General features: G+C 54.6%; 12 protein-coding genes across 12 annotated transcripts; 5 read left to right on the plus strand and 7 right to left on the minus strand.

Moving 5' to 3' along the window:
* Positions 1-274: 274 nt before the first annotated feature.
* Positions 275-1,012, plus strand: M421DRAFT_89695 (uncharacterized protein; the record flags this gene model as incomplete). The annotated part of the gene is made up of 3 exons (XM_033597788.1): positions 275-595; positions 634-737; positions 952-1,012. The coding sequence occupies 3 exons, from the start codon at positions 275-277 to the stop codon at positions 1,010-1,012; spliced, it is 486 nt and encodes a 161-aa protein (XP_033452649.1).
* A 412-nt stretch (positions 1,013-1,424) lies between these two features.
* On the minus strand, positions 1,425-2,955 carry M421DRAFT_417118 (dihydrodipicolinate synthase). The gene has a single exon (XM_033591328.1). It carries the CDS (start codon positions 2,636-2,638, stop codon positions 1,592-1,594), a length of 1,047 nt encoding a protein of 348 aa, XP_033452650.1. The 5' UTR covers positions 2,639-2,955; the 3' UTR covers positions 1,425-1,591.
* Positions 2,956-4,247: 1,292 nt separating this feature from the next.
* M421DRAFT_291106 (uncharacterized protein) lies at positions 4,248-5,213 on the plus strand. Its single transcript, XM_033589028.1, has one exon. The coding sequence runs from the start codon at positions 4,553-4,555 to the stop codon at positions 5,165-5,167; it is 615 nt and encodes a 204-aa protein (XP_033452651.1). The 5' UTR covers positions 4,248-4,552; the 3' UTR covers positions 5,168-5,213.
* Positions 5,214-6,717: 1,504 nt separating this feature from the next.
* M421DRAFT_417120 (uncharacterized protein) lies at positions 6,718-7,381 on the minus strand. Its single transcript, XM_033591329.1, has 3 exons — positions 7,129-7,381; positions 6,977-7,078; positions 6,718-6,927 (listed from the first exon to the last, which is right to left on the minus strand). Exons 1-3 carry the CDS (start codon positions 7,219-7,221, stop codon positions 6,871-6,873), a joined length of 252 nt encoding a protein of 83 aa, XP_033452652.1. The 5' UTR covers positions 7,222-7,381; the 3' UTR covers positions 6,718-6,870.
* Positions 7,382-9,488: 2,107 nt separating this feature from the next.
* Positions 9,489-14,468, minus strand: M421DRAFT_417122 (uncharacterized protein). Its single transcript, XM_033591330.1, has 2 exons — positions 13,697-14,468; positions 9,489-13,641 (listed from the first exon to the last, which is right to left on the minus strand). Exons 1-2 carry the CDS (start codon positions 14,358-14,360, stop codon positions 9,674-9,676), a joined length of 4,632 nt encoding a protein of 1,543 aa, XP_033452653.1. The 5' UTR covers positions 14,361-14,468; the 3' UTR covers positions 9,489-9,673.
* A 262-nt stretch (positions 14,469-14,730) lies between these two features.
* Positions 14,731-15,573, plus strand: M421DRAFT_37487 (uncharacterized protein; the record flags this gene model as incomplete). The annotated part of the gene is made up of 1 exon (XM_033589784.1): positions 14,731-15,573. A coding segment is annotated over one exon (843 nt), but the record flags the coding sequence as incomplete, so codon positions are not given.
* Positions 15,574-15,930: 357 nt separating this feature from the next.
* Positions 15,931-16,953, minus strand: M421DRAFT_54189 (ketopantoate reductase ApbA/PanE domain protein; the record flags this gene model as incomplete). Its single annotated transcript, XM_033595195.1, has 1 exon — positions 15,931-16,953. One exon carries the CDS (start codon positions 16,951-16,953, stop codon positions 15,931-15,933), a length of 1,023 nt encoding a protein of 340 aa, XP_033452655.1.
* A 206-nt stretch (positions 16,954-17,159) lies between these two features.
* Positions 17,160-18,248, minus strand: M421DRAFT_54138 (uncharacterized protein; the record flags this gene model as incomplete). Its single annotated transcript, XM_033595184.1, has 1 exon — positions 17,160-18,248. The coding sequence occupies one exon, from the start codon at positions 18,246-18,248 to the stop codon at positions 17,160-17,162; it is 1,089 nt and encodes a 362-aa protein (XP_033452656.1).
* A 1,421-nt stretch (positions 18,249-19,669) lies between these two features.
* Positions 19,670-20,958, plus strand: M421DRAFT_403266 (uncharacterized protein). Its single transcript, XM_033590254.1, has 3 exons — positions 19,670-20,246; positions 20,297-20,645; positions 20,695-20,958. Exons 1-3 carry the CDS (start codon positions 19,674-19,676, stop codon positions 20,877-20,879), a joined length of 1,107 nt encoding a protein of 368 aa, XP_033452657.1. The 5' UTR covers positions 19,670-19,673; the 3' UTR covers positions 20,880-20,958.
* Positions 20,959-21,024: 66 nt separating this feature from the next.
* M421DRAFT_417124 (uncharacterized protein) lies at positions 21,025-21,927 on the minus strand. The gene has a single exon (XM_033591331.1). The coding sequence runs from the start codon at positions 21,853-21,855 to the stop codon at positions 21,037-21,039; it is 819 nt and encodes a 272-aa protein (XP_033452658.1). The 5' UTR covers positions 21,856-21,927; the 3' UTR covers positions 21,025-21,036.
* A 681-nt stretch (positions 21,928-22,608) lies between these two features.
* On the plus strand, positions 22,609-23,185 carry M421DRAFT_89701 (uncharacterized protein; the record flags this gene model as incomplete). Its single annotated transcript, XM_033597789.1, has 3 exons — positions 22,609-22,828; positions 22,875-23,080; positions 23,132-23,185. The coding sequence occupies 3 exons, from the start codon at positions 22,609-22,611 to the stop codon at positions 23,183-23,185; spliced, it is 480 nt and encodes a 159-aa protein (XP_033452659.1).
* A 1,140-nt stretch (positions 23,186-24,325) lies between these two features.
* M421DRAFT_2041 (uncharacterized protein) lies at positions 24,326-24,980 on the minus strand (the record flags this gene model as incomplete). Its single annotated transcript, XM_033588146.1, has 2 exons — positions 24,326-24,914; positions 24,967-24,980. 2 exons carry the CDS (start codon positions 24,978-24,980, stop codon positions 24,326-24,328), a joined length of 603 nt encoding a protein of 200 aa, XP_033452660.1.
* Positions 24,981-27,090: the final 2,110 nt, after the last annotated feature.

Consider the following 27,090-nt stretch of genomic DNA (forward strand, 5'->3'; position numbering starts at 1 on the left):
TAGGAAGCTGCACGGCCAGGGAGTGGAGATCAAATTTGAGTAATCAAACACATGTTGTCCTGAGAGTATATCTCATACTTCTCGACTATTGAGAACACACATAGGGCATAAAATATGCTCGAAAGCTGTACTCGCTATATGCGTGCTTTCAAGATGAGCTGTGTCAAGCTCCTGTCAGAGCACAGAATATAAGAAGCTGGTTCCAGATCTTTTTGCGCCAAAGCCACAGTGCCACGATTACGAGGACCTTTTTAAATTGAGAGTTGGAAGCGAGATGGCTGTGCAGCTTCCTCTGCCTGTGCCTCACTCCTACCTTCACCTGCTTTTGAAACCGCAACTCACTAGTGTTACCTCCACAAGCCGCCACCCTCACACTAACAATCACGATCAGCATGGCGCCCCGCTAACCGAAGCCGGGACCGGCTCACGAAGTGTCCTTCACGCCCACGAAAGTGCGCAGGGCAAAGACGAACAAGGCAAAAGCCTCAGCGACAGGGTCAGCGAAGTCGGTCAAAAAACGCCCCGGCTACCGCAGGAAGTGCTACAAAAACAGCCTGCTGATCCTCGAGAAAGCATCCCCTCACTTGGTCGCTACGTAAGAAGAAACCACTGGCTCAAGGATGTGCTATCAAGGTCGCTGATTATTCTCATAGTGTTCAAGCTAATGCGAACTCACCTCTTCTACGCCTTCCCGCCGAAAATCGAAACATGACATGGAACTACGCCTGTGGTGGCCAGTAAGTCATGCTTCCCACGCAGTGGAAGACAGGTGAGAAAGGTAGAGCCGTCAGATTCCCGACAAAGGACGGTCCGAACCTGAATGCGAGCAATGTCTCCTTAGGGGTAAAGTTATCCGCATGATACAACTCTGCAACTCGAATTTCTTCGGCCTTCCATCTGCCTGAAGTCTGTCAACAGATCTACGCAGACGCCGTACTGACCTCGAACAAGGCGAACGCCTTCGTATGCGATGAAGTCTGGAGCACCAAATCGCATCCGATGGCACGATTGAAGGCGGTACAAAGAAGAACAATTACCACCATCAAACCTGCGCTCGGCGCACTCTACGACATAACAGCTGTCCACGACATCTCTCAATTACGTATCTTGCAAATGTGGCCAAATATCTGCAATATCGCGATAAAGCCCATAGCTTTGTAATCTGTGATATTGGACTGGCGTGAGGTGCCCACAGCCGTTGGCTGGGACCAGGAGTAATTGCGTACATGGCTAGTGGATTGTCTCGAGTGGTGGATAGAAGCCGGGCATAAGATAATATTCGAAAACTGAGGCATCTAAACAGAAATGCGGAGGAACCGTGGTGGCCAGGCGTATTCTTTCGCGCTGGGCGCTTCGTTGCCTGGCAAATGACTGTTTCACAGAGAGGCGAAATGCATCGAGAACTTCACTCAGCACTTGCTGAACGGGGCATATAGAGTTTCCATAGTTGACAAAAGTACGATTGAAAGACGCTAAAGTGCTACAAAAGACCGCCCGCCGCTGCTATGCAAAAGCAATCTGACACACATGCATGACGCTCAAACATGGCTACGCCGAGCCAACACTGGTATAAACAACCGCTGCACAGCTTTTACAACGAGTTCTCGGTCTTGACGAGTTCATCAAAGGCCTCCCTCCACTTGTTTGTCTCCTCTTTTGATGGCCTGGGAAGTGGCTTACGAGCATACCCTCCGTATCCAAAGTGTGCAACAAGGCCAGCCTTGGTGCCGATGATACCGCCCTGGATCGCAGCCCAATCTCCACGCGCAACAATAGCCTGCAGCTTCTGAGCCTCGGACAACTTGCCGGACTTGAACAGTTCAACCAGCTTGACGCAGGTCTTGGGTGCAATGTTCGCCATGCCGCCGATGATGCCAGAGCCACCGCCCACGAGAGTCTGCAGAGTGAAGTCGACAGAGCCGCCCATACACATGAACCCAGATCCAGAGCTCGATACAGTCACGGCATCTGTGGCAGCGGCAATGCGGTTGAGCTTGCCAGTGTTGCCGCAGGTCAGCTTGCAGCCAGCGATGTTGGGGTGCTGAGCCAGCTCAATGATGACATCGGAGTTGAGATCGAGACCAGAGACAGCGCCGGGGTAGTTGTAGATCAGGATTGGGATCGGTGAGGCATCTGCAACATCGCGGAAGAACTCTTTGACCGTGTCCTTAGAGAAGAGGCCCTGGTAGTAGGCGGGGGGGAGCACCAATGCGTAGTCTCCGCCAGCGGAGGCTGCTTCTTCGCAGAGCTCGATGCATTCCCGGGTCGATTGAACACCACAGCCAACGATCACGGGCATATTTGAGAACCCAGCTGCGTCGAGAGATTGGCGAGTTGTGCTGGTGATGAGATTGCGCTCCTTGTGGGATAGATGGACAGCCTCGCCGTTGGATCCTTGGGTTGTGATGCCGGCAACGCCAGCTTTCGCGAGACGAACGGCATGGTTGGCAACAGTCTCGACATCTACATCATCTGTAGCAGGGTCGAAGAATGCTACTGTGGGCACGTATATTCCAGGCACGAGGGCCCGGTCTCCGGAGTTGTTGGTCATGGCGTAAGCAGATTGAACAGGCTGGTAGGACCCGTTTGAGTAAGAGTAGCTGTCCGGAGTCGAAGGTGCGTCAAGGAGCGGTGACATGGTAACCAAAAGGGCTGTCGAGACGAAACTTTTGTTGACTTATATGTTAAATGGGTTGCAGATCAGAGCGGAGACGTTTGACAAAGAACAATTCGGAAAGTAGAGCGATGAACGGAACGAATACGTCAACGGTGATAGTCTACCCAGCTATTGAGGATAGTTCAAGTACTTAAATAATGCAAACGGGGGATGGAACCATGTCCGGTCAACAACGCCAGTGCGAGTGTGGGGGTTCAGCTGACGGCTTAGTCTAGGATCTCGGGTTGAACAGGCGAAGGGAGATGCCAAGAGGTGCTTCTGCAAGAGTCAGGCTTTCGTGCAGTAGGAAGGTCAAAGACACAGGCCGAGGAGGCGGTGTTTGCCGTAACCGACGTCAGGCACGGCTGTTTGCGCCAATCGAGAAGGTGGATGGCATTAACTGCAGCAAAATTTGCTGTCTCGCTGCCACTGCACGATGAACAGGCCGCGTGAGGTCGGATCTTGGCCGGTGGTGAACGGCAAGGGTGAGCGCCCTGTGACGATCTTTGGGTCGCATACTGTGCGATTACTGGTCAATCGTTGGCCACTGCTCGCGCGATCCGAAATGTTGGCGAGCTGGAAAGAGCGTTGGTGGATACCGTTCGGGGATCTTAGTGTGGGGGTGGGGAATGGTGGCAGCCAAGCTTCGCCTCTTCGTATCATCTGATTCCGCACTCGTCGGCCCCCGCAATTCCATCGTCCATCGTGGTCCCAGTCATGCTGCAGTGAGGAGCAAAGCGCTGAGGCGGAGAAACAAATGCGGGGTGGAGGGAGATATTGTCGAATGTGGCGGAAGCTAGAAAGGGGCCGGATCACAAGACCATCTGCAACAACATTGTCGCGGTCTGAGCAGCCACGCACGGTATCGACAGCCAGGCCCCTGATTCGCATCGATACGAGCGCCTTGTCGTGACAGGCTCTGTCAGCTTGCGAAGCTTTCACGAGGCACCCCCACGTTCTTACCTCAAGTGGCGTTCCTGGCCCAAGCTCGCTTTAGCCTTGGAGCCTTTCTCGACCTCATGTCACTTCGACATGAACCACGATACCTCTGCTCCACCTGTGCGCATGGCTACACCGCTCTTAGCTCACGCATTGTCAGGAGCAGATGTGGGGATGGTCTGCATGACATCGAGACGAGGCTTCTGGCCAAATGGCAGCGTACAACGCAAGGAGACAACGTGGCGCGCGGTACACGAGGCCCTAGGCCTTTCACCTCGATACAGCAAGTAACTCGGCATCAACAGTTCGACATGCAGCCCGAAGCTCTGGAATCACATCGATTTTGATACCGATACTGAGGTCAGACAGGCCAGACCATGCTTGCACAACCTCATGTAAGGTGCCTGATCCTCGGTGGATCTTGCTGTCGCCCCCCACGCCAGTAGCCGAGGTAGATCAAGAAGGGAAACTATAACAGCTTTTCCGCTGTGGATCTTCGCGATGCCGATGCTCAAGTGCAGCACCTCATGCTGTGCATCTCAAATGCCGATGTTGTATAGCGCATGTCAAGCTCAACCTCCAGGAAACTTACTAAAGTGCAGACTTATCACCGAGGTATCAACGCAACCCTCGACGACATGACGAAATAAGCTTGAAGTAAGAGAGGCCAAACCTCGACGTGTGCCTGAATGGTCGTTGGGTCTCATGTCCGTAGGGTCTGTCAGTCGTTCGTTTGCTCAGCCTTGTAGTGGAAGTCAATACCGAACTTGAACCGACCAAGCATGCCACTCCTGCAAGGTATTACCCCACAAATTGGCGCTCCGCGGAATGCTTCCCGCTTTATCCCTGCACAACCTCCACCATCTGCTTGCCGCTGGCTGTGACGTGCATGAGTCTGCCGTCAGGCTGCACTCCAGATAAGATTGGTCAACGCTACAACTCTGCCGAGAACGAGGGATGCTGACCTTTATCGCCAGAAAAGGCGACTACAGGCAGACTTCCATCTCGAGAACCGGCGCTGGTGACGACCACGAAGCCAACAAAGGCGACGTGACTGCGCTGTCGGAAACCTTGCCGGGTCCACAGTGGTGTGGGCAGATCCCTAAAGCGCACATCGGATGTGGAAGCGTTGGTCAACGTTTACGTCTGGCCACAGAGTGTTTAAGACATCTTCACCGATGCTCAATTCCTGAGTTGCTAATGCTGGAAGCAATTCGTAGAACTTGTTTTCTGGTCACAGGGACACTGATGTCGTACAACTCGTCGTGTCCGTACCCTACTGCGCCGCTGACCATGCATTTCTGGATAAAGACCAGTGAATCGACGGCCATGAAAGTCGTTGTCGGTGGCAAGGGCACGAGGTTGCACTCTTACGTGGGGGTCAGTGTGAAGTGTTCACATGGAGCAAGCGCATTCGCTCGGCAGTTTGCTGATGCTCACCCTACCACGATCCTGTGTATGGCGTTCCAAACGTGGAAACTGACGGAGCCTCAACGCTACGAACCGAAAGGCATCCGTGGGATTGTCTGGACAAAGTCACACGAACTCTCTCCGAAGATGAAACAGGCGTGATATGCCAAGACTTGATAGAGGCTTCCAGGTCGACATCACACCATGATGACAGCTTGCATCGTAGCCGTTGGAGTGGAGATGCCGCAACGGTATCATTGATGACCGGGTACCATCGACTGATTGCCTTTGTTTAACGCCAAGTCTGCTTGGCTGACCAACGCAGGATGGGCGACGCGGTCTCTGCACCCGAACACTCCACAACGAACATGTACCGCAGGTTGTTTGACAGCTGTAATATGATTGCCTAGCTGCATCACATGCTCGAAATGATTGCGTGCATGCTGTCGCAGGCAATGGAATGCCAAGTCATTCCGTCTTGCAGTGGCGATCCAGGCTCAACTCCGCGACTGCCGTCGCTCTTCTCTTCGGTCTGTACGGCAGCTAGCGTTCAATCGTCCGCCTTTATCCGCGGCCACGGATACTAGACAAGGCACGTCGCTACTCTACCCGGTGCCCGATATCACTGCATACTATGAACATCTGCATATTAGACGGAATGACCGTTTTGGACATTCAGCGATGTCAGGGCGGCTTCGAGAGTGCGATGACTCTCACTTGATGCCTGTACTCGGTTCAACGCAGAGTTACGATCTCAACTGCAGATGTCAAGCGTGACGAAGGAAGCTGTTGAGTGCTTCACGGCCTGCCAAACGCCGGCTGCGCAACGGCCCGAGCTCGGCCATTGTTGAGATTCCGCCAATCCGCAGAAGCCGGGAGGAGTACCGCAAGCAGCTTCGCTTCTCAACAACTGCAACGGACCCTGGTCACTCTTACAAATCGTGGGGTAACACGCGAAATGCTCGGTTCGCCACTTTCCGAGGCTTCAACGACAGTCCTACCTAGTGTGCTTCTGAGGCTTGTTGTGACCCGACAAACACGTACATCTGGTTCGTGACCCAAACAGCAAACCACCAGAGTGCTCCATAGCTGTCGCAGCAGATGCGGATTGAGATGGGCAGTGGATCGCTCCGGATCGAAGTTTGGAGTAAGCTAGTCCAGTTAGGATTCAGGAGTAGATGAGGTCGGCGGTCTTCGTGAACAGCTCGGCAAAGGTATCTGATCACATCTTGCTCGACACTTCCGGCCTGTCACGATCAATCAGCTCCGACAATAGCACCATCCAATCGTGAGGGATAGCATGCGTACCCACCGCTCTCCGACTCAGCACAAAACATCAAACAACAACAGCCCCACCAACTCTGCGTCTGGCGGCTTCCAACAGCGGCGGATACGAAGTGACCAGCTCCGGCACGAACAAAGCCGGAAATCACTGGTGCCGCTGCGACCCCGGACCAGATGCTGCCAACCAGAACTCGTACCACTATTCCAACACGTAGGTGCTGCTTCTCGTTCAGGTACGAAGATGCCGAAACGTGCGTAGGGATGGCTCGTACTACTACTCCAACTCTGGCGGCTCGACGTATCACAACGATGGTAAGGGCAGTGCCACTTGTACCCCGCCGAAAGGAGGGAAGTAGGTGAGCAGCTGAGGTGGGCGCTTCAAAGATCATTTCTGAGATGATTGCAGTGCCTGCTATACACCGTTTGCAGTAAGATGAATAGCCGTCTTGATTGTGTAGCAATGAAGGTACGACCCGTGATTGAAGTTGTTTACATTGCCTCAGGCCGAAATATCCTCTGCTACTTAACCTCCTCGGCTTTGGTCATGTGATGGCATGCTGCATGCAGTCTGCGCTCGCCACCTACTTGCCAGAAGTGTACTTCGCGTGCCCATCACCAGAGTTGTAGTAAGTCGAGCCCTACACGATAGATTCAGCAAAGCCCACGGTGTTGAGAGAATGTACTCACGTCAGGGTTGCTGTAGTAGTAAGACCCATCGGTGTTGGAGTAGTGGTAAGAGTTGGAGTTCGACGCGCCGGAGCCGTAGTCGCGCGAGCAGTAGTGGTTGCCCTGTACCGCCTTTAGTCAAAGCGAGTGGCGCACTGGGAGGGTGATGTCACCGAATCGTTGGTTCCAGAGCTGGTCGTGGTGTAGCCGGTGCCGCTGGAGCTGGAGCCGGAGCTCGAGGAGGAGGAGTTGGAGCTTTGAGGCATATTGACTGACTGATTAGGATGGGAGAACTTCGCAACTGTGGTTGTGACTTATTGGCACTGGAAGTATCTAGTGTTTGGAGTGATTGAAAGAGTCGCAGCGAAGTGCGGGGTGTCGTGGTCGGTCTGAAGCCCCACACAGTATAGAGCAATCACGTCCGGCACGTTGCGGAGTAACTGACTCGCATAACAACTTGGCAAGCAAGATCGAAGTTTCAAATCTTGGACGCTCTTTACATAACTTCGGGCCTGCCCATTATCGTGCCAATTTTCTGATTTCCTAGGTTTTTTTGTCAAATTATTAACCAATAGACTACTTACTTTCACCTTTTGTTTTTTAAAATATAGGCCCTATACTAGTAAACTGTCAGGACAGAGTTTCAGCCCACTTGGTCATGCCAACCAAAAGGTATCAATACTGTAACGGTTGAGAGGAGAAGCGGATCACGTGTTGTTGGCGGTGGTCTGGTGCTGCTTCCTCATGTTGTTGAGCACCTCTTACCTCAGCTGCATCACAAAGACGTCATCAAAACAGACCCCGCAGAGAGCCTTGGAGAGCAAAGATGCAAGCAACACGACAACACACAGAACACAATACACTCGTTATATACATTTGCCCTTGATACCGCAACAAATACTCACTCAGATAGTGAGCACGTAGCTAGAACAGTACACATCATCGTGACCCCATCAACTCAGAGGTGGCCAAGTCCACACGCCCCGCAGGGCCTAAGACAAATAATGTTGCGGTGCAAGTCGGTCCTATAGGCCTTGATCGTCACCTCTGTTGACTACCTTGGACTAGCACGTCTCAGGGCATGTATATATGGTCGCCTCCTAGCTGGCAAGCAACTCAGCCTAGGTTTCCATCAATACACACCGCGGCTACGTCTGCCGCGACAAATAAGCCTTAAGTCTCCTATTACCATTGAGATATAGTGTAGCGCACTAAGTTTCTAATTTCCTCCTACACAAATTCAATTTTCTTGCAACACTCCAAAGACTATTACAGAAATCCCACAATCTTCATTCTCTACACACAGCCTTGTCCTACAAATACACCTTTAAGATCAGCAGAGGATTACAAGCTAAGAGAATCTCACCTCTTCGCACACCATCTAATCCCATGCGTATTCAAACAAAGGCAGATAGCCCTCCTTCCATTTCAACCATCCAGCGCGATACTATCCCACAGCTATCCCGAACTAATTTCCGCACCAAGTCCACGCCACCGCACCACTCAAATCGCGACCTCGAAAATCTAGCGGAAGCAGACAGGCGCTTCGATGTAAGTATAGGTACGTTACAGCGACAACTAGCCCATGAGCTAGAACAACGACTCCCAACCATCCCGCGAAGCTTTTCAGGGCAATACTGCGCTTTGTCGGCTATTGATTGATATCTCCATTGCCCCGCCTCTCGTCAATCTCTTCTGCTCCTTACACACCCGCTTCAGAGGGTTGCGAGCGCATGCTACTATCTACATTTAAGACCTACGCGCGAGAAGTATACCTTGCGCTCGCAGAGCCGTGGGAAGACACGCCCTACAAAGTCAGTAACGCCCACGTGTCGAAGATGTAGTCATGCCAGAACCGCTGTTGTACGAAGACCCGCTGTTAGATACTAGGTAAGCGCTGGGGTTCCACGCGCCGGAGCTGCTCTAAGCCGGCGTCAGTCAGAGCGAGTTGTGGTGGAAAGGTTGTGTTACGGAGTTAGTAGGGCCAGAGCTGGTCGCGGTGTAGTCGCTGCTGTCGGAGCTCGAGGAGACACCGGTGGAATTTTGGGGCGTCTTGAGTAGACTCACAGCTCTGTGCGGGGTATCGCAGGTCCGTCGGGGGCGTCGGATAGATAGAGAAGAACACCGCACGTTCCTTCGTGGGGTGAAGAGCAGGGATACAGCCTGTCGCGATGTCACGGGACTGCGCGATGAGCCCCCACGTGACTGCGCGATGAAGCCCCACACAGAGCAATCACGTCTGGCACGGTGTGGTGTATGTACAGTAACTAGCTTGCATGGCAAGCGAGATCGAAGGCGGAATCCGGGACGATGTTCACGCGACTTCGATGGAACTGTGTGCTACAACGACAGATGGCCCATGAGCTAGAACTCACGACTCACGAATCCGTCCCCACGAAGTTTTCCCTGGGCAATGGCGAGTCTGGGAAGGGAGGAGCTAGATACTGGGGTGAGCGGGCAGTGGTGTAGGTGACGGACGAGAGCTTTCGGCTCGGGCCGAACGACGGGAGAAGGGTGGCATGAGCAAAATGAGGGCGGTGGCTGAGAAGAAGAGGGTGGTGGCTGAGAAGAAGAGGGTGGTGGCTGAGAAGAAGAGGGTGGTGGCTGAGAAGAAGAGGGCGGTGGCTGAGAAGAGGGCGGTAGTTGAGAAGAAGAGGGTGGTGGCTGAGAAGAGGGCGGTGGTGTATGTATCCGCGGCACCACGGACTTGATTCTACATCACTCGCCATTTATACAAAGCGGACAAGTCAACCGCTGTCCAACGCCAACCTCAGCCTCGACACACGCCTTATGCCACAAATGCCGGCACGCAAACACCACCAACGGGCCCTTGGCCTTTACCTCTCCGCCCTCGTCCCCCTCGTCGCCGCTCTGACTAGCGCTCTTCCCCTTGCCCTTCTGCCCCCCCCTTCTCTCGGCCCGGCCCCGCGCATCCTCCCCATCCGCTCTCTTCCTCGCACGCGCCTCTTCCGCCTTCTCCCACGCGTCCCACACACCGGCGCCCGCGCCGGGACCCCACGTGCGTGCCCGACAGCGCTCGCAGATCTGGCCGCGCGGGCGCCATCCGCGGGCGCGGCGGGCGGCGATGTGCTCGACGTGCGCGAAGCCTTCTTTGTCGAGGAAGCTGTTTGCGAGCTGCAGGATGCGCGCTTCGAAGGTGTAGGCGGCGAAGATGTCGGCGAGCACGGAGCGTAGGTGCGTTAGGGAGGGCGAATAGGTGGCTGATGCGCGCTGGAGGAAGGCGCGGAGGATGCGGAGGAAGGACGGGTTCGTCTGGGGTTGGCTGGTTGCGCGACTCAGGGAAGGGCGGCTGGACGGTGAGGGGTGGGCTGTGGACTTTGTTGGGGGGATGGTGGTGGATGCCAGCAGAGCGGAGAAGGTTTGCTGCACAGAGTCGCGAAGGTGCTTTGCGATGTTTGCGGTGTCGAGGCCTTCCGTGGTTGTGGGGAGGTCGGTGTCGGCCATGGCCGTGGATGTTTCTTTGATCAGCTTGACGACTGTGGAGATGAGGTCGAGCCAGAGCAGCTCGTCAAGTGCAAGATCTCCTTCTTTGACTTCTCCGTAGGCTGACTTTCGTCTGTCCATCACTGGCGCAGTGTGTGCAGCCGACCTTGTCTGACCTTGGCTGAGCCAGATACCGACTTTGACGTATTTCTGGATATCTTCGAGAAGGCCGCGCGCGGCTTCTTCGGCATTGGCGACGTCAGGGCTCTCCGCAGCAGCAGGTATGAGGCCCGTGAGCGCAGTCTCCAATGTGCCCAGGTGCTTCACGAGACGGTCCATGGCCTCTTTGACTAGGCCATCGCGTGCTAGAAGCACAACAGCAGCATCGATGACACCGCTCTTCTCCAGCGCAGGCAGTACAGGGTCGAGCTTCAGATCGCCAGACTTGAGAAGACCGACAAAGTCTGCGACGTGACCGCTGTTGTAGGTGCACATGAGCTCGACATACTTCTCAACAAAGCCAGGTGGCAGACTCTCGTCGATGGCGGCAGTCTCGCCTGACTGCGTCTGCTCAGGCTCAATCAAGGCCCTCAGATAATGGTACTGCGCATCGCGATCGTCTTCGATGGCGTTCAAGATGGGTTCCAGGAGGTCAGGCGCGTAGGCCTTCATCGTGATGGCCGTCTGCTCTGCATCAACTGCGACGAGATCTCCAGCACGGCCGACAATGACTTGCTTGACTTCGCCGATCTGCCTCTTGGGAAGGCCTTTGCTTGGTCGGAGAATGTCACCTATGCAGCCAAAGACAGCCTCTTCGTCTTCGTCATCGACCAGATAGGTTTCCAGCAGCTTCGCGTACTGATGCGCACTGCGATACACAGACTTCAAAACGCGATGGAAGCCGGCTGCCTCGAATGTCGGTACCAGGCTTTGCACATTCGGTGGGTGATAGATGGTTAGGAGATACTCGACAGAAAGCTGGCAGTCGTCCTTCACAACCTCTGTCGGATAGCTGCACAGACCAATGAGGATCCGATGAAGCGAACTTCCAGGAAGCATCATGTACTGCGGGTACTTTGGTAGATTCCGCGCAATAAACATGTAGAAGTAAATGATATCCTCGGCACTGAAGTCTGCAGGCGTCATGATCCCAAGCAGTATGTTGACAATGTACTGCCGAGTCGGCGTGTGCGTCTTGCCGTCTGTCTGAATGCCATTGGTTGTTTCCGCATCGCCATTCAGGAAGCTGTCCTCAAAGGCCTCGTTCAACATACTCATGAAGCTCGAGGCGTCAAATTCGAGGATGAGATGCAGGTACGGGAAGGAGGGCTCCGGGCTGTTGTCGTTACGCGTCAAGCACACGGATCCTGAACCTGGGGGCCACTGGATGTTCTTGCTCGCGAACAAGAATCTGTACATGTCTTTCTTGGCGCTGTAGGCTTGCTCGTCGTCCATAGAGGTGCCGCCAGGATAGTAGCGCCCAGTGAATGTGTATGACAGATAGGGAAAGATCTTCCTAGCCGAGACCACCAATACGTTGTCAGAGTCATCCAGGCTGAAATCAATCAGCTTGATAAGGTCCAGGATGTTGGTCAGTGGCGTGATGAAATCGCCAATGGTCCGAGTCCAGACGTGAATCAGCGCATCGTGCAGCATGTACTGCTGGCAGATGGTGGTGACGTCGTTCATGTCCAAAGTCTCAGTGCTCAGACGACAGATCATCTCTTCGACCCGGGCACCGCGACCAACTGAAGCGTAGAATGTGATCAGATCCTTGAGCACGTCCGGGGGCACCTCTTCGATCTGCCCATCCAGAATATAAGGCTCCAGCGTCTCGAAGAACGGCTTGCCCGTGGACGCGGCCTCGAAAGCTTCGTAGACGTTCTCGAAGAGAAAGCCCATGTCCTCCATGCTGAACAGAGCTGCGAAGCAGACTTCAGCAAGCTCCTTGAGCCGCGCATCCTTGGCGTCCTCGCTGTCGTCGCTCTGGGCGAATGCATACTGGAGTGATGCCGTGATCATTTCAAGCAACTTGTCGCGAACAAGTGCATGTCGCGCTTCGTCGTTCTCTGGGAGGCCAACGGTGAGCTTGTCCGCATCGCCAACGTAGTAGGATGTCGCGAGACGGATAGCGGCGATGAAATCGCCGTCTTCCATGAGGGCCAGCAGGCGATCGGCCCAGTTGGAGAGTGTGCCGATGGAGACGTCGTTGAATCCGAGCAGGAACAATCGCCCCTTGTAGGCTCTAAAGCTCATGTAGAAGGCATCGGCGACGACGCCATGCAGCGACGCATCTTCCTCATCGTGGTCTTCTACCACGGGACGTAGCTGTCTCGAGAACAGGTCCGAGTGATATATGTGTTTCTGCAGCAAGTCGAACGAGTCGGTGGTCCGCAGCGTGGTATCCTCGAGGATAAGCAGCCGCTGGCTGATGGTCAGTACACCGAGCACGGATCTGCTGAGCCACTGCACTGCGACTATGGCTTCGTCTGCCTTCCAGCGACTCCGCGGCTTGAACGCCAGTTCCGTGGGCTTTTCCTTCTCGGTCGGAGGTGCGACGAAGCTTGCCACATCTAGAATGGTCAGGACATTGGACCAGCAGTAGACCAGCTTTGTCTTGGAGACTGTTTTTGTCGAGTCTTGGCTTGCGTGCTTGAGTTTCACGGCAGGAAACCAGGCCAGACAACCACTCATGGCGCTGTGCAACGCCACCTCCTTTGGCCGCGGAGCCTTGTGCTGTGTTTGCGCGACAGGCGTCGTCGACACAATGACCAGCAGATAGGGCGTGAGCAGCGCCGTCAACCCCATGACATCCGTCGGTTGCTCGACATTGCCTAGGGGCAGGGGCGCAAAGGCAAGCACAGAGCTCGGCTTCCTGGGCTTCTCCTGCGACCTGGCTGAGAGAGGGTACCTGCCCAAGATTCGTGTGATGTTGACGTTCCTCGCAAGCGCGCCGAGTCCACGGGTGGCCAGATGCGAAAAAGCCATGCCCCCATCATCGGCAGAGACAAGTGCAGTGTGCCGCGTGCCAAGGAAGCCGAGATGCAGGATGGCCACGCCTGAGACGTGACCGTCCGACTTCCTGTCGTCCACGCTGGCGCGGTCCAGTGGGGGGATATGCAGGAAGGGCTTGGCGGGCTTGGCAACCTCCCAGGTGAACAGGTGCCCTGTTGCATGGCCGCCGGCAATGGTCGAGTGGTCGGCGGAGATGGCGAGCGCCGTGATGGCGCCGCACTCGACAGCTGCAGTCTCGTCAGCAGGCGGGCTCCTGGTTCACGGTGATGTGGCACGTGTTACCCTTGGTGCCGGGGCCGATGATTGACTTGAGGACTTGCTGGTAGTCGAACACCAGGATGAAGCCTTTGGACGTGCCAATGACCAGCGAGGCTGCCACATGCAGACAGGTGGGCCTGCCGAAGTTGCGCTTGCCCACCTCGGAGAAGACCTGTGCGGTGATCATCTTCAGCTTGGTCCAGCGCACAACGTCCCAGGGGGCCGGCGGGGTGTCTGTGCCGTCATCGGGTATCTGGCGGAAGAGCAGGTTGCTAGAGACCGACGACTGGCGCGAGTGGGCGGACAGAAAGCCGGGCGAGGCGCCGCGCGGGGTCGCCAGCGGCGAGGGCGACAGGCGCGAGGAGAAGCGACGGTCAAAGGGCTGCAGGGCCGGTCGGTTTGCGCGCGGCGAGTTGTACGAGTAGGCGACGCTGCTCCGCGGCGAGGAGACCATGGAGCCCTGCGCCGACGGGGTATCATCGGGGGTGGAGGCCGATTCGAGGCTCGCGGGCCTGCCTGCCGTGGGGCGCGAGGGCAGTCTGGCGGTCGCGCCGTCGCTGTCGTGCTGTGCGTGCTCGTCTTGTATGCGCCCGACCTTGGGCGCGTCCTGGAGGCCATGGCCTGTGTCGGTCGTGTCGTCGGGGTCGTTGGGAGCGCCCGCGTCGCCCGACCCCGGTTCTGAGCTCATGAGGCCCGTCCACAGTGGCGCATCGCTCCGCGCAAGGACGTGTTTCGTTTCGTGTAGCTGTTCGGAGCTCTGCTGCGGAGGTGCCTGTCATCTGATCTGCCCCCCGCGGGAGTGTCGTTGGTCGGCAACGGCGGGCCGTCCCAAGCTTGCGCACGAGCGTTTGTCGGCTCTCACACGTCGGCCACACTCGACCACACTCGACCGCACTCGACCACACTCGACCACAGAACCGCCCGCAATGCTTCCCGTCGGACCAGCAATGCCTCCCGTCGGACCAGCAACGCCTCCCGTCGGACCAGCAACGTCTCCCGTCGGACCAGCAACGTCTCCCGTCGGACCAGCAACGTCTCCTGTCGGACCAGCAATGCCTCCCGTCGGACCAGCAATGCCTCCACAGCCCTCGAAGCGCAGTCGCGACGACCAAGACGACCGCGCGCCCAGCCCAGACGCCAGCGAGAAGCGCCGCCGCGTAGCCGGACCAGCGTCGCCTCGGCCCCCGCGCGCAGCAAGGCCAGCACGCGTCATGGGGCCTGCAGCACCGCCCGCCCCTCTCGACCAGCTCCCGCACGACTCGGACAGCAGCGACGACGACTCGGACAGCAGCGACGACTTTGGGCCTGCGCCTCCTCCCGCAGGCGCTACATGCAATGCCAGCGCACACCAGGACGACAAGCCTGCCAAGAGCGCATTCGACACGGACCCGCACTTTGCAGAAGCGCCGAAGAAGGCGCAGAGAGACGACTGGATGACCATGCCGCCGACGCAGGACGACCTCGCCGCGCGCCTGGACCCCACAAAGCAGCGCGCGCGAAAGTTCAACTCAGGCAAGAGCGCGGCCGGCGGCGGAGGCATGAGCAGCGCGTGGACCGAGACGCCAGAGCAGAAGCTCAAGCGCCTGCAAGACGAGGCCATGGGCATCACGACTGCGTCCGCGTCGTCCAACGCAGGTCCGTCGTCAGGGCATGCGAAGAGCAGAGACGACGAGCGCCGAGCGCGCAAGATGCGTGAGAAGATCGATGCGGCTAGGGGGAAGAGTCTGGTCGAGCAGCACCAGAGTAAGGCGAAGATCGAGGAGGACGACCCGAGCAAGCGCGTCTTTGACTACGAGAAGGACATGGCCGTGCAGGGGAATCTGAATCACAAGCAGAAGCGCGATGTGCTGAGCAAGAGCAAGGGCTTTGGAGACCGCTTCTCGAGCGGCAGCTTTCTCTGAGCCAAGGCCTGCCGTGGAGTCGAATATCGAGCACCCTGAGATACGTCATGCCTTCCCGACTCGACGACTTGAGAGAACCAAAAGGACAATATTCATTTCTGCGATTCCAAAAGGACAATATTCATTTCTGCGATTCCAAAAGGACTATTCATTTCTGCGATTCCAAAAGGACTATGCATTTCTGCGATTCCAAAAGGACTATTCATTTCTGCGATTCCAAAAGGACAGTATTCATTCCCGCAATTCCAAAAGGACAAAATTCATTTCTGCGATTCCACACAGGAACGGGCATCAATCTCCTGCAGTACACACCGCCTCCATGGTAAGAATAGAGTCGTACCCAGCCTGCGCTTGTCGCTAAGCGTGCTTCGCCCTCGCCCTCGCGACAATCTCCCTCAACGCCACCATTTTCCTGCCCGCCCTCTCGCCCTCCCTCAGCACATGCTCCAGCGCCTCGCAATCCTGCCGCGCCACCTTCTCCCCGTGGTGAAACGCATTAAACTCCTCGTATGCAAGCGGCTTCGCGCCCTCGGCAACCGGCTCGTGGATCTGCCTCGTCGCCCACCCGCCCAGCACCCACGACAAGACCCACCCCGTCCACCCGAAGCGCGGCAAATTCAGCATCTCCGACTGCGCCCGCAGCATCAGCGTCCACAGCGGTGCGTTTTCGACGAGCTGCGAAAACGGACCCCATCCGTTCACGTCCCACGTCATGAGGTGCAGCATCATGAGCAGCGGCGCCCAGGGCGTTACAAACGCCGGCATCGAGCCGATGACCAGCGTGCCGTTGGCGTTGTAGAGTGCTTCGAGTTTCTTCCGCAGCGCCGGCTGCGTGTTGAACACGAGCAGGCCCGTGTTCGGCGGCGAGGAGACGTACAGAATATCTGCTTTGGCGACGAGCTCCTTGGTCGCCGATGCAGGAACGGAGATGGCGGGTGTGCGCTGGTGTGCAAGCATGCTGAACGCAAGAAGGAGTCGCGACGGCGCGATGCGCGTGAGCCGCAGGTAGTGCTCGTCCATGTCCAGGCCGACGGCATCGTATACGAGGAAGCACTCTTTGTTCTGCGGCTCGTTGAGCAGATCGCCCTCGGCCGTGAGCGTCGCGACGCCGCCCTCGGAGCGTGCCGTGTGGCCGTCCAGCGTGTCGAAGACGAGCACGAAAGTCTCCCCTGTGACTTCGGCCACGGACTCGATCACGCGGTACGACGCAAATGTGTGCAGCTCATCCTCTTTGTACGAGTAGAGGTGCTTTGGCGCTGCGAAGGCGGATTTGCGGCCTGGCCGGACCAGGTAGGTGATGTCTGCACCAGCGGAGAGATGGTAGCCTTGAGACAGGCCGACGGCACCGCAGCCCACAATGAGAACTTTTGGGCGTGACATGATCGGACTGACTATTTTTGATGTCTTGTTGATGGGATCGCGGTAGTTTTGTATGTGGAGATCCATCTCGTCATCCGCTCCGAAATTGGTCCGGGCGGATGCGAAATCCGAACCCGAGCGGCCCATGCAACGACCGATGCAGGCGATCGACATGCTTGTTGAGCACATCGAATTGGACGAGGTGGACCAAGCAAAACGATTAGCCTTTACGCCTCCAGCTCGTGCTCTTCCAGCTGCGTTGCACCCATAACACCAGTGCCCGGCGTACAATTGACGTACTCGAACCGAGCGTCACCCTCGCTGATGACGCTGACCTCATGCCACGTCCGGAACTTCCTGTTGTTAGGAAATGCTTTGTAATGCGCCATAGCGCCGCGCCAGATTGCTAGATGCGAGCTGTGCGTCTTCGCCCAGCTCTCCAAATCCTCGAGGTTCGCGAAGAAGCCAGCGCCACACGTTTCCTCCCTGCCATAGTCGCTCAACGGCTCATTCACGTCTGTGTTGCGCAAGTATCGAAGGCCCATCGCACCCGTATCCTTGGCATTGTCGTTGAGGTACCGCAGGCCCTTGCGAAGCGTGGGTTCCAGCTTCTGCACGTAGGCTTCGGTCTCGGGTCGGTCGCAGTTCTTCCACCACTGCCCGGAGCGAATGTGTACGAGGTTGTGATGACTAGTTCCGGTGAGGTGTTGTCCCACTCCCCTTGGCTTTTCCGCAGGACGATTGGGCTTTGCGGCCGGACGAGGGAACAAGTCCTGCGCCGAGTCTGGGATGCGGTCTCGAGCAGCGCCCCAGTAGGTCGCTAGATCATGTTCAGCAGCGCTGCTGTTTGGGATCTGACCCAGGCCTGGAAGGTAGTCTAGCCCAGAGTAATTCGTCTCCAGGCGTGCAACATCGGTTGCAAAGCTTTCGTGCCACAGACCAAGTGACGAGCGACGCTCCTTTGGCTGACGGGCGAAGATGGATTGCAGGCGCAGGGTTTCCAGAGCTTTGGCGTGCCGAGTTGCATCGGTCCAGTAGCCTACCCAGATGGTCGTGCCGGATGCTTCACGGCCGTCAATAAGTGCAAACGATTCAAGTGTCGTTGGCCGGTTGTTGAATCTAAACCATGACTCGATATCTCGACACACTTCAGTCTTCGCCTCTGTGCTTGCGGTATCGTTGGAATGTTGCTGAACACCCACGTAGGTTGTATAGATGTGCTTCACCCTGGTTGGCAGTGAGAGTGTGTACCTCGGCACAGGCAAACGGTGATTCTTGGGCTTGCGCAAAGGGTACAATCGTACGGGACACGACATGTTTGTCTCGTGATTCAGAAATTGGAGATTGGACTCACTCCAGACGACCTGTGAGCGTCATGGAGTGGCCGTTGTGGGAGAGGTGGAAATGACGGGAGACGGCCTGGTCCGAGGAAGGTGAGAGCGCTACGATTGACTTGGCCTAGCGTTGGTGAGTCTCTTGACTTCTCCCGACGTGCCTCCTTTCTCAGTATCTGAACTTTCTCGTATTGCATCTCTGATTGACCTACTAAGTTCCGTTTGGGAAGGCTTGTCGCCGATGCCTCGTGATATTCTGCTCTTCCAGCTGGCCGCTGCAATGCACGTTGCCCCTCCACGTTCAGTCCTCTCATCTTTTCCACGACCGTTTGCAACGGGTCGTTGCTCGGCTTCGAGCCTTCAGCTTGTACAATGTCTACCCAGGTCTTTGCTGGCTTGCTGGGCCCCGCGACCTCCCATTCGAATCCAACCTCGACATGCGGCAGGACATATGCAACTCTGATTCGCATATCGTCCCCCGGGAGGCCTGATCCACGCTTCCGAGTCACGCAGATACCATGCCAGTTTCCAGCAATATGCACAAGTGTATTATTTTGACTCCACGAATGCGCTCTAGCATTTGAAGCCAGCGGGACGGCAGTTCTGGCTCGCATGCAATTGAATCCGTACGGGCCAGACAGAATGCGAATAGCTTCTGGGCTCGGACCTCCCTTCTCCTGATAGTTTGTCAAACGCCACTGCTGCTGGTAGCTTAGTGTGTAAGGAAGACCGGTCGTCTCGCGGTGAGAGAGTCGGCAGGTTGCAGCGAGCGGGCGAGGGTAGTCAAAGAGTTTGCTATGAGCTTTTTATCCAAACGTCTCCCGCTCGTCCATATCGATCTGGTCATAGAATTTGCTGCGTAGCTCAGCAGGTGAGCGGACAAAGTGCGATGCTCGTAAGTTTGGGCCTCTCTACGCATTTCAGTCAGTCAAGTCCTATCGCTTTGTGCCGCTACTTACGCGAGTTTGCGTTGACGGAGCTTGTGATCCATGTCCTGGAGTAGAGACCAAGTTCGATGTTCTGTTGGAGGTTGCATCGTAGCCCTATATGGTGCTTAACGAAAGTCGTACAGCGAAATGGTGCAACGTCGTGGTGTGTTTGTTTGTTGCAAGTGCGATAGGCTAATGTGGAAGGGACTATCAAGATATTGTAATGTGCCACATGCACATCAATCCCTCCGTGCAATCCAATGAACATGGTGGGTGCCTCTCCCTTTAGAAATCGTGCATATACAGTCAGACAGTGAAATCCCCGCGCTACAGGCGAGCGAGGACAGTGCCTTGGTCACCTTTCACCTTGGGCATGCGCAAAGTGCCTCACTCGTCACGGTGCCAAGAGCGAGAGCAGCTATAAACCTGTAGATCGCGGCAGCCCTTAAATTTCTTATTACCCACCCCCTCCTACACGATGCGAATCCTACTTGTCACTGCAGCGCTTCTGACGCAGCTTGCTCTGGGCAAGGTTCTGCCGGTCAAGCCTCCGCTCAACTTCACGTCGCCAGACACATTCGAGCTGTCAGCAGCTGCACGCCTCAGCCTTTTCGCCCGACAAGACACCCCACCACCTGAAAATGATCCGGAATGGGAAGACCCTTACGACAAGATATGGAATGATGCTCTCTGTCGTGGTGAGAGACTACTTCATGCCATGACTTTGGGCGAGCTGGACGCTGCGTGGACGCTCGGCTGGCCCTATCTACAGAGCCCGTGGGACGGCGACCTCAAGAACGAGCTTAGAACATGGGGCTGGCTTGATACTGATGAGAACCATAAGAACGCTGACTACTTCTGTAACTTCGAGGAAGAGATGGGCAACATGTTCAAGGGCCTGAAAGTCAATGGCAAGTCGGCGGAGATGGGTGGTCCGAATCATTGCTTCTACATCGAGCACAAGAACGGTCCTACAGTCAAGACGAACAGCGATGGATCTCTGCCTGCCGAGGCTGAGCAGAAGTACGATGCTGACAACAAGGAGTACCGAGTAGACCACCCTGAAATATGTTGATATGCTCCATACTGACTTCCTTCCAGGTGACTGGCGCATACAGCCGAGTTGGTATCAATCGCCAAGACGGCATCGTCTACTTCCTTCACCGTCGAAGCCCGGAGAAGGGCGCCGAAATCCTTTGGGACGATCCTAAACCTGCTCCTGCTGCTCTGCCCAAGCTCCGCTCAAGCTCTGATCTGGCATTCGGTCTTTGGAATCGTGTCCCAGCTCCCAACGGGCAGAAGATTGAGAAGTTCATGTCCGTCAACATTGTTAACGAGGACGCCGATGAAATCATCAAACGCGCACTGAAGAAGGTCAATGTCGATGAAGTCGAAGGATGGCCTGGTACAGATTTCGATACGACTACAGATGCAGGTAAGGCCTTGCTTGGTAAGTTCAAATTCCGTGGATGCCTCCAGGCTGTACTGACAAATTCAAGGTTCACCGAACGGTCTGGGAGCCGCTTACTTTCTTCTCCAGCACCATAAGCAACTCGGAAGCGCTAAGTCGATCAATAAGGTCAAGGTCGTCACTTGCGAGGACGATGGAGGCGATCCGTGCTTGATCTTCTATGTTGGACCTGTGTTGAAGGCTCCTAAGAAGCGTCAGGCTTGGTTCTGGTAGAAAATGCAGGAAGGCGAAAGGAGAATTCAGGGAATTGCTTTAATGACGTTCAGACCTATTGAGGTACCGTCGACCCAATGCATATCTGCAAGGCTCTGAAAGCTCAATGTACATTAATCTAGCTATTCAGACTAAATAGGCTACGCGATTATGTGCATCAATTCTTCCTCTCCCAAAGTGCCTGCTCGATCGCAGTCGTAGCTCTCTCACAGCTGACCGCCAGTTCCTCGCTGACGTAGGGTAGACCACTAAGCTCTGCCAGCCGCTCCTTCCACAACACCAATCTCTTGCCATCCACCTGAGGCTCCTTCTTGTAATCGCTACTCTGAGCCCAATTTGTGTGTGCTCCAACGCCTGCAGCGCCTTCCCTGATCTCCTTGCTCGCGAATTCCAGCCATGCTGCTGCCGCGCCCAGATTCATCTGCACCTGTGCTTCGCTCGGCTTCATCTCCAGGAGCTTGACAATCAAAAGCAAACCATTCAGCGAGTCATCTAATAACCCTGCATGCTGCAGTCTCGCGCCGAACTCGTTGATGTTGGACCATTGCCGGCTAGCGGTTGACTGACCAGTCGTTGGCTTCTGCGCACCTGCGTTGTCAGCATCGAGCGTGGGGCCACGAGTGCTATCGTAGAAGCTGCGAAATGCTTGACCGAGTGACTGTGTCTCGTTTGTCCAGTCGATACCGCCCGTTGCCTTGCTTGCTGGAATACAAAGTACTTCCTTGCTGAGAGCAACAAGATCCTCGTGTGTCTCGGCGAAGTTGAGGCCCAGCTGAATGATCAGACCCCAAATAACGAGCTTTGAGCTGACTGGGAGACGTCTGTCGGTGTATTCTGTGAGCTCTGTTGCGCATTGCTGCACGTCGATGTCGCCGTTCAGGTAAGACGTAAGAGTTGAGCACTCAGCGTCCGGGTAGGAAGCTTTGGAGTTCTCAACTCTTAATCGAGCGAAGAAAGCGGTGAAGCCGGTTGTCATGCTGTCTTCTTGATGAATTCTGGCTGTAAGAAGGGGGAAGAAATGCTGTGCGGGTGTATGCTTGGTAGGACTGGGGGCAGCCGTTGTTGTGTTATGCGGTTACAACGAGGCAGGCACAAACAAGTGATTATGCTGACGATAGTTGCTGACTCGACGAACAAAGTGCAAGTGCGTTAGCTCAGAGTCAGGACCTGAAGGCTGTGCCACGACACACAGCGGCGCGCTAGCGCGTTAGCTGATTGGGCTTGTGTAAACTTGACGACAGACGTAATACTGGCCATGGTTCGCGGTGATCAGGTGCAAGCAGATGCATGGAAACATGCTGACGACCGGTGAGAGCTGATGAAATGGCGGAGTAGCTCCGTACGACCTGCGTACCTGGTTCAAAGGATCGCGTACATCATCACCGTTAAGCTCACAACACTAGCCATAACCATGACCCTTTGCGCTGATGGATTCTGACCTGGTGATACCGTTCTTGATACTCCTCGTCTGACATGGAGTCCATTTGCTCTGCTGCAGTCGCACAGCAATGTTGAAATACAGTCAGATACCTTCTCCGTATTGGCATTCTCTGGAAATGAACATGTGCGATCCATCAGTCCAAGCTCACCTTGCGACGATAGGATATTACAAAGGGAGATATTTAAGGGAGAAGACGTCGACTCATTCTCTCAATATCCTCAACACGCTCCAGCCGCACTCTTCATCTTTCTTCCTACCTAACAAAGCACTCTATCCCTGATCTTCAAGATGCATCTCTCCCAGCTTTTCGTTCCTTTTGCTTTCGCAGGCATGGTCGTTGCTTTTCCGGCTGAAGTACCGACTGCGCAGGGGAACCAGATCACTGGACTTCCCACGAAGTCTGTTAAGTGTGGCGCTAAACACCCACGAGAGCAGACCTTTAAGGCAGCTCAGATCAAGGTAGCTGCCGAGCAAGCCCTGGACCTTGTAGACGAAGGCAAACAGCTTGGTAGGCTGCGTGATCCTCACACAAATCTCCTACTGACATGTTTAAGGCGCCCAGAACTACCCTCATCGCTACGGATACCGCGATCCAACTGTCAAGCTCTCGTCTCAGTGCAAGGCAACCGACAACCTACAGGAGTTTCCGATCATGAGAGGCAAATACACCGGTGGCGATGTTGCAACTGTTCCAGACCGAATTGTCATCAAGATCAAGGGCAAGAACAAGGCTGTCTACTGTGGACTGATGACCCACGAGGTAGGTGATAGCTGAGCATCAGAAGGGCGCAAGGCTGACATTGTTCTCTAGGGCGCGCCACCTGCGCCTGGTGTGGCTGGACCATTCACCAGCTGCTCGGGCTAGATGGCTTCTTGAGTGGGACGCAAAAGATCAGAGGTTCGGCTCCGTAATGAATTCGGGGGAAATCTGCGAATCTATCATTCCTTTCTAATATCACATACGGTCGTTTTCTTTACCTTAGGGACGATACTAGCGTCTATGCGAAAATATCAGCACTTTGCATTTCTGCCGCTCGAGAAGACAAACAGATACGTGTTGGCGTAAGGATCTTCTGTTGGATAGCCGAATGTCAATTTACGTTGTCGATGCGCAAGCACCGAAGTGCCGATCACGCGCACCGTTTCACTATTCCTGCTTTTCGAAGATGCCGACCTGATCAATCGCCAGCGCAAACCAGGGTAGGAGGAATGAAAGCAATGAGATCTCGATTGCTCAGTATTTCGATGTGCTGGGGCAACAAGTTGTGATATGAAGGAATGGTGTTGGATTGTAGATAAGCGCATCGAAACTTCTCAGCATGACTAGATGCCCTTGTATACAATGCTGATCAGGGTTTGATTCAGGAGTGCCGGATCCCTAGTCTATGGTATACTGACACTTCCGTTAAAGCTAAGGCCAAAGCAAATTACTGCAGCACAAGTAGCCATGGATTTCTCATGGCTGAATATAGTCATTCTGGCCCAGAAGTGTCTAATACAGAGATACAAGCATCACACTGTGGATGCATTCCACCTGAGCGTTGGTATAGATGTCTCGTCCTATCCAATGTTGATTGCCCCCAGTTTACAACTACAGTTTGCGCCATACATAAGCCACAGCCTATTCTTTCACCCAAAACATCCACTGGTGGAAACCGCGTTCCATTCAAATGTATTCTTTCGCCCTTGCCTTCTTCACACACGCTTGCCTTTCAGCCTCACCATCTGCCATCACAACATAGCGCAAGATCATTCGTACGGAACCAGCATAGGCCTTGAGGCTCACTTCCTTTTAAGATAATTTCCTCGAATCGCAGCAGATGCCGCTTGCCGCCTTTACCTGGTCCTTGGAGCAGCGCTGACTCAGTACTCCAAAGCTCGACTTTCAGCCTTCCGATTATCTAAACAGCTGTCCAATTCATGAACCGAAAGCGGATATCGAATACCCAATAGGTAGTTCCGAGGAGAGGGGTGCTTCGCTACTGGAACGCATAAACTAGTTCCTTCAATACCTGCGCTGCAGGAAGACATCCACAACAACACCTGGATGCCCGAACTCCACCAACTTGCGCAATTTAGTCATCGACTCCTCCAAGACTCTTTTCATATCATCCTTGTCGGTGTCCCAGCCCCACTTTCGCAACGTAACCTCGACGTCGATCTGCTTCAGACCGTCCAGCCCCCAGTCTGCTATCCGTGGCATATCCATCCAGAAACCGGGACTGATGGAGACGCCCTGACTATCCGTAATATAGATAACGTAGCCGCTGTGATAGCGCTTGATAGTCTTGATGGATGTGCGCTGCGTATCGGTGAGGGACTTGACCCATTCGTGGAGGTGTCCGTTGTGGACACCTGCGAAGGTGTTGTAGAGATAAGGAAAGAGGTAGGCCTCGGCGTAGATCTGGCGATTAACTCTCAGGAGAGAGAGCGCGTGCTTGACACCATTTTCGGCGCGCGCTTTGAACGCGCCGGCCGGATGCTGAGTCGTCTTCATGGACCATGTGTTCCCGCCGAGTGCATAGGCGTATACCATGTTGCGGATCTCAGCTGGTAGACGCAGAAAGTGGGAGTTGTTCTGATAGAACAGAGAGCTATATGCGAATGTTGTCAGCGCAGTCTTGCAAGCTTGCGTGGGAAATATACCTGTGAACGCTCATGGCTGCGCCACCACTATCTACGATTGTAGTCATATTTCCGTATTGCGACTGATTTGCGCGTAATCGGAAGGCCGTGCAATTTATGTTTTTAAGTAGCCCAGTCGTCGGTCGAATCATATTTGCAACTGCGGTGAAGCTGCGTCGCGCTGATGCAATAAATATTCGTCACGGCTGACGACACCGCTACCACCCAATCGGGGTGTAGCTTTCACTCGACTTGCATCGACGTATTTCATGGCCTACACCTGTAATGTACAGTGAAACAACGTGATCGCGTGTCTACAGGTAGGCGGTAACAGTATTCTAGTACGCTGGCAGAGGCTTGATGCAAAAGCCAACTGCAACCGTGTCGCACGATCGCACCCCTTCGACTAACAATGCCTTGAACGTCTCAGGCCTCGATTCCCAGCGCTATTCACATGCTACTATCGGCACAAGCAAGCGAGTAATTGAGTAGGCTTATAGCCCTGTGGGAGATCTCGCGTCCGGATGATCTTCAGTGTTGCGGCAGATGTAGCCGCTGTATGTATTGATGGAAAACTGGGCTGAGTTGCTTGCTAGCTAGGAGGCGACCATATATACATGTCCTGAGACACGATAGTCCAAGGTAGTCTACAGAGGTGACGATCAAGGCTATAGAACCGACTTGTACCGCAACATTCAGTGTTAAAAGGATGTTTCCCCGCGTACGTGGATGCGATAATGGCAGCGGAAGTAAAGACTTCGAAGATGTTGGGCCTCCCCAAGGTTACAAATTTCCAGATCTGAGAGATGAAGGCGTAGCGGCCGGCGTGGAGGACTCCTTCCCCAACTTATCAAGGGCATCGCTCCGCTGGGGTTCCGGAATCCGCTTCGGTTCCGCTAGCCGCAAGTTTAGACCACAGGAGACCGATTCGATCTTCGCAATATCTCAACTGAGGATCAGGCGGCATATCCGGATGCCCTGGCGCCTTGTACAGACGTGCGGTCGTGTCTGCAGACCTTGAGCCGCGTAAGGCGTATTGGTCTGGCCTGGTCAGTCGCGCTCCTTCGTGCGTGAAGGTGGCTTCCAAAGTGGCCCCGCGACTTTGTGAGAATGAGATCCTAGGGACCTAGAGCAAGGTACTTATATTGATCAAGATACGAGATGTTGTGCTGTCAATTCACTCGTTGCTGCCTTTAGAAGCAGGTCGATCGCAATCTCCCACCATGGCCTCCTCGCTGACCACAAAATTGAAAAGAATCTCTCATTGGGCTAACTCACTCAGCAACAGCCACATGAATTCTCCTTCGACTGCTGATTTGTGTTGCAGCCAAAATAGAGGCAAAATGTAACGTACTCCACAAGCGAGTGACCGGCACAAGCGAGTGACCGGGTTTTGCCAAGACCACACCAAACTTCACTCTGCCTATTATACCTCAACAAAATAACATGAAGAGGCTGTCAAATGAAGCAGACATACAGCTTGCTCTCCAGGCTATCCAACAAGACGCGAATCTTACTGTGCCACGCGCTGCAGCTATCTATAAGGTGTTAGAAAGCACCCTACAACGACGACGCAACGGAAAGCTCTCTTAACGCGATTGCAAGCCCAACATGATAAGGATGACTAGTACTAAAGAGGAGGTAATTGTCCAGCATGTATTAAAGCTAGACGAGCGAGGATACTCGCCCTGGCTTGCTAATGTGGAGGATATGGCCAATTCTCTGCTTGCTGAGCGCCACCAGCCCCACGTTGGCAAGAACTAGGCTGCCAACTTTGTCAAACGTCAGCCAGAGCTTAAAGTCAAATTTAATTGCAAGTACAACTATAAGAGAGCTCTATGTGAGAACCCTAAGGTAATTAGGGACTAGTTCTAACTAGTAGAGAATACTAAAGCTAAGTATAGTATACAAGATAAAGACACCCACAACTTTAACAAGTCTAGCTTTATAATAGGCGTTATATTAACAGGAGCTGTTGTCACAGGCTCTAAGCGTTAAGGGAGACCAAAGGCAGTGCAGCAGGGCGACTGAGAGTGGACCAGCATTATCTAAGGCATCTGCGCGAAGGGCTGGTCTATCCCACCCTTCATTATCTTCTCTAGCAAGCACCACCTCTCTGCCTAGTACAAGGAGCCTAGTATACCT

The sequence above is a fragment of the Didymella exigua genome (assembly GCF_010094145.1).
Source record: "Didymella exigua CBS 183.55 unplaced genomic scaffold M421scaffold_4, whole genome shotgun sequence".
In the NCBI taxonomy this organism is placed as follows: domain Eukaryota; kingdom Fungi; phylum Ascomycota; class Dothideomycetes; order Pleosporales; family Didymellaceae; genus Didymella; species Didymella exigua.